This window comes from Trachypithecus francoisi, unplaced genomic scaffold (genome assembly GCF_009764315.1).
Source record: "Trachypithecus francoisi isolate TF-2019V2 unplaced genomic scaffold, Tfra_2.0 Lachesis_group0, whole genome shotgun sequence".
NCBI classification, from domain to species: domain Eukaryota; kingdom Metazoa; phylum Chordata; class Mammalia; order Primates; family Cercopithecidae; genus Trachypithecus; species Trachypithecus francoisi.
In genome coordinates this window covers 14,128,058-14,132,353 of record NW_022681453.1, presented here as the reverse complement: position 1 = coordinate 14,132,353, position 4,296 = coordinate 14,128,058, and the positions used below count along the sequence as shown (strand labels likewise).

Genomic DNA, 4,296 nt, shown 5'->3' with positions numbered 1-4,296 from the left:
TAAAAATACTGAAGTGAAAGTCACAGAACAAATGTAACCATTGAAAGGGAACATTTCAATGACATTTAGTGCATTGACAGTGTTGTGCAAGCACACCTCTATCTCAGTCCAAAACATTTGCATCACACCTCTCTGCCCTGCAAAAGAAACCCCATCAGGATTAAGCAGCTGCTTCCCATCTCCCACTACCCCCAGGCCCTGCTAGCAATTCATCTAATAGATTTACCTATTCTGGACCTTTCACAGAAATGAAATCATATAACATACGACTTTCTGTTACTGATTTTTTTTCTGACTTAGCATCATGTTTCCAAGGCTCATATAGCAGTTCTTGCAACAATCACTACAATAACAATGAGGATGACACAACAGCAGAAAATGCTTACGCTCCTACAGATGTGGTTCTGCAATGTGTAGGAACAGACACTCTTTCTTGAGGCCCAGGGCTCAACTCCCTCCTCCACCTTGCAAATGGAGTATACTCTTGGGGTCTGAGATTGGGGGAGGCTTGTAACCTGTTTGGGCCCAGCACAGAAGCCCTCCAGACAGGCCTCACAGTTGTCACTATTGTGTGGTCCCTCAAGAGAGATGTCCTTGATCATAGGAACCTCCTCTGTCAACTGAAATCTTCCTCTGTAGCATTTCTTCATAATTCGGAACACCAGGTTTTTCAGGATTCTTGAGATGTTCTCTTGCGTGAACTCAGGGTCCTCAAACAGAGGTTGGGGGCACTTCTTACATCTCTGGGTAAACACCCTCATCTTCACCTGGCCCCTGGACTTCTCCTCACTCCAGTGCATGTGGAAAAGGACCAGAACTTGGGCAGAGGCCCAATTACCAGAGCAGGAGGAGCACTGGAACCTGTGGAGACAGAAGAGAGCCTCAGCCTGGCTCCGTGTGGCCAAATCACAGGGCACTGCCAGAGAGAGAAAGGAGCTACCAACCGCAGAGAGATATGACTTGATTGTGGCTCAGTGGTGGAAGAAATTACTAAGACCTCGTTCCCATCTCCATTGTGCCACCGACACGCTGCATGCCACACACTGTCTGCTATGAAAACAGTGAATTGCAAGCTGTTAGATCTGGGAGGGACCTTGGGCATCTTGTAAGTCCAACACGTTCATTTTAGAGATGAGGCACACTCTGGAAACTCCTCATGTCCAGAGACCCAGAGGGTGTAAAAAGGCATGACTGGGACTCTGGTCTCCCTATTCCAAAGCAAAACTTCTTCAAATGTAGATTCAAATGGGTCAGAGGCTACAACTGCAACAGCAGCCAGTTCAATTCAGGACCCTGAAATCCACAAATGCACACAGGTGAGTGTTGATTAAGTTATAGACTCATGGGTTGGCAGCGGGAGCCTGAAGAGTCCAGGGTTCTCCTAAAGGAAAGCCTTTGCCTTTCTCTTGGCTGCCGAGGGTCCCCGGTCAGCAGTATTGCAGGGAGATCACAGTGTCCAGCTCTCTCTTCATTTGTTCCCCCTCCAACCCAGTTCCTTTGCTCAAAGTAGCCTGGAAAGCTTCATATTCTGAATGCCACTGGCTGCAGACAGGGTACAAGAGAAGGACACCTTGTCTCAGCAGAGAGGAGGGCAATTTTCTGAGCTAAGGTATCTGGACAAATACATATTAGGAGGTAGAGAATAAGGCAGGAAGCACATGGCTGTACCCAGGAAAGGAATTATGGGAGAGGCAGAGAGCTGCAGTGTGGCGGAGACATTTAATGCTCACCAAATTATCCATGCACTCCCTCCCACTTCCCAGCCCCTTTGCCGTGAGGTTGGGGCCATGGGATCAGTTGGGCGATGAGATGAGGCCAGCAGTGATATATGTTCCTTCCAGATATGGTCACAGAAGCCCTGGTAAGACATTCCAGCTTTCTCTTCCTCTGCTTCGGTGACCTTGGAAGCCACATGTAAGGTTAAATCAGTGATATTTCCAGGTTTATTTGTCACTGTCGCTGAGCCTAGCCTTGGCTTGATGCCTGGATACAGAGAAATTAGGCCGTAAGTGGTGAATTGGAGCGGGCTGGGAAGACTGAGTTAGTCCAGGGTGTGCTCCTATATCTTGAGTCTAGCTGCAACCCACAGGGTGAATGCAAGGTTGAAATGAGAGGGAGAGGTCAAGAAGCTGTGATCACTGTGAGAGGACCTTGCTGGGAGTCACCCAGAGTCAGCAGTACAGAGGGACCTGGGCCCTGCTCTGAGCAGAAGTCCACTGCCGTCCGCTGGGTCGCAGTGCTGTGTTCCTGTGCTGGTTCAGAGTTCAAACTTCCCACAGATAAATGGACTGAGACTTTGGTGCAATGCTCCCTATGGCAGCTCCTGGCCTGGGAAAGCCATAGGCCAGTGGGAGGGCTCTGCTCCCTCTATGTAGACTCTCCCCTGGAGGAGGCAGCAGGTGGGACAGAGTCCCTAGCCTCCATCCTCTGTGCACTATGGGCAATCACCCCCGTCACCCTCCCAAGCCTTGGGGCTCCTCATTTCCACCTGGAAAAGAGAGGATGAGACTTAGGATGATTTCTAAGACTCCTACTTTAAAAAGATTCTATTAGCTCAGAGTAGAGAGGGGCAGGATTGCTGCCTGTTCCCAGGCCCCCTGCTCCTCCGGCCTCCCCCAAGGGGGTCTCCTCAGTGCCGTGAGTCTCTCCTCCTAGGGGCTCCATGGTGGGTCCAACAGTCTTCCTAGGCAGGGGGCACATGCACCGCCCATGGGTGCAACAGCTGTCCTTCCTTCCCTCCCCTTTCCTGGCTGCTCCCTGTCCCCACCCCCGCAGATTGATTTCTCTGTATTCAGGCATTAGCTCACAAAGGTGCTCAGGCCTGCTCTTGTTTTGGGGTTCATTGTAATTGTGAAAAAACAATCTTTTTTTTTTTTTTGAGATGGAGTCTTGCTCTGTCACCCAGGCTGGAGTGCAGTGGCGTGATCTCGGCTCACTGCAAGCTCTGCCTCCCGGGTTCATGCCATTCTCCTGCCTCAGACTCCAGAGTAGCTGGGACTACAGGTGCCCGCCACCGCACCCGGCTAATTTTTTGTGTTTTTAGTAGAGACGGGGTTTCATCGTGTTAGCCAGGATGGTCTCGATCTCCTGACCTCGTGATCCACCCGCCTCGGCCTCCCAAAGTGCTGCAATTACAGGCGTGAGCCACCGCACCTGGCCGAAAAAACAATCTTTAATGAAGGATGAGGAGGAGGAAGAGGGGAGATTAGGGAGTGGGTATGGGAGTGGGCAATACCCCAGGAAGGTGCACAAGACTCTGGTGTCCGCATCCCAAGACCTGTCCACAAAAAAAAAAAAACTTCTTGGATGATGGGCATCTTATTTCCCACAGTCTTCAATTTGCAAGCATGGAATAGAATAAGAAAAGTAACAGGTATACCTAGTAAGAAATGCTCAAGGATTTTCTGGAATTCATACCATCACATTCCCCCTCACCTGGCGAAGGTCCACTGCTGGTATTGTACCCAGCCTGGCTTCAGGACATTGGGAAGAAGGCCCTTGTCTGGTCTCAGGGTCCATCTGTGCCATGGCTTCACCTCCCGCATTAACTCCTGAAACATTTGCTTCCACACTTCTGTGTCCCGAGTCATCTCTGCTGTTATGGTGTGCCTGGGTGGGTTAAGCTCTCCTGGGCCCTGGCAGGTCTGTAGTGGGAGATGAGGTTTCACATTTCAGAGGGCAAGGGCTCAGACCTGCCCTCCCTTTGAGGACCTGGATTGGGCCCATGGACCATGTCTCTGCCCCAGGGACAAAGGTCAGTTGGCTCCAAGTTCAGAGGATGGCACTAGGCTCCACAAGGAATTTCAAAAGACACAGAACTTGTGATTTTATTCATCAAAATGTTGCCAGGGAAGAGCTCTAAACTCCAAAATCAGGAGGAGTGCACTGCACTTCAGTCTGGCTCTGCTGTCTACCTGCCTGTGACCAGGAACACATCTTTTCCCTTCCAGCACCCCTGTAAACGGTGGAGAAAGGCTGCAGGTGTTCTTTCCAGTTCTAACACTGGAAAATCCTTCTCCATCAGGCTGCTGTGCTCATGCTGGGGAGGAGAGGCACAGGGAAGAAGGACGCAGTGGTGCTGGGACCTCAATGGGATTCGGATTCCTGTGTCCTTGCTCCAGGCTCTTTACATTCCGGTAGACATCCAAGGCTGCCCACCCATGAGAAACCAAAGCTGACGCAATCACTGTTTGCCCAGGTGACAGGTACAAGGGCGCAGGTCGGTGAGAGGCCACTAGCCCTAGGCAAACCCAGAGTCACTGCCCTCCTTCCTGAGGGGGTTCCCCATCCTCTACT

The 4,296-nt window shown here is 50.9% G+C and overlaps 1 protein-coding gene across 1 annotated transcript; it reads right to left on the bottom strand.

The window, feature by feature from the left end:
- On the bottom strand, positions 1-3,683 carry RTP3 (receptor transporter protein 3). The gene is made up of 2 exons (XM_033199765.1): positions 3,436-3,683; positions 1-861 (listed from the first exon to the last, which is right to left on the bottom strand). Exons 1-2 carry the CDS (start codon positions 3,588-3,590, stop codon positions 318-320), a joined length of 699 nt encoding a protein of 232 aa, XP_033055656.1. The 5' UTR covers positions 3,591-3,683; the 3' UTR covers positions 1-317.
- Positions 3,684-4,296: the final 613 nt, after the last annotated feature.

What these genes read in the sequence shown, in the direction of transcription:
- RTP3 (XM_033199765.1), bottom strand. Translation starts at nt 3,590, where the DNA reads ATGACTCGGGACACAGAAGTGTGGAAGCAAATGTTTCAGGAGTTAATG. An exon ending in CAGCAGTGGACCTTCGCCAG is followed by an intron (nt 862 to 3,435) that starts GTGAGGGGGAAT and finishes CTGTCTCCACAG; the next exon opens with GTTCCAGTGCTCCTCCTGCT.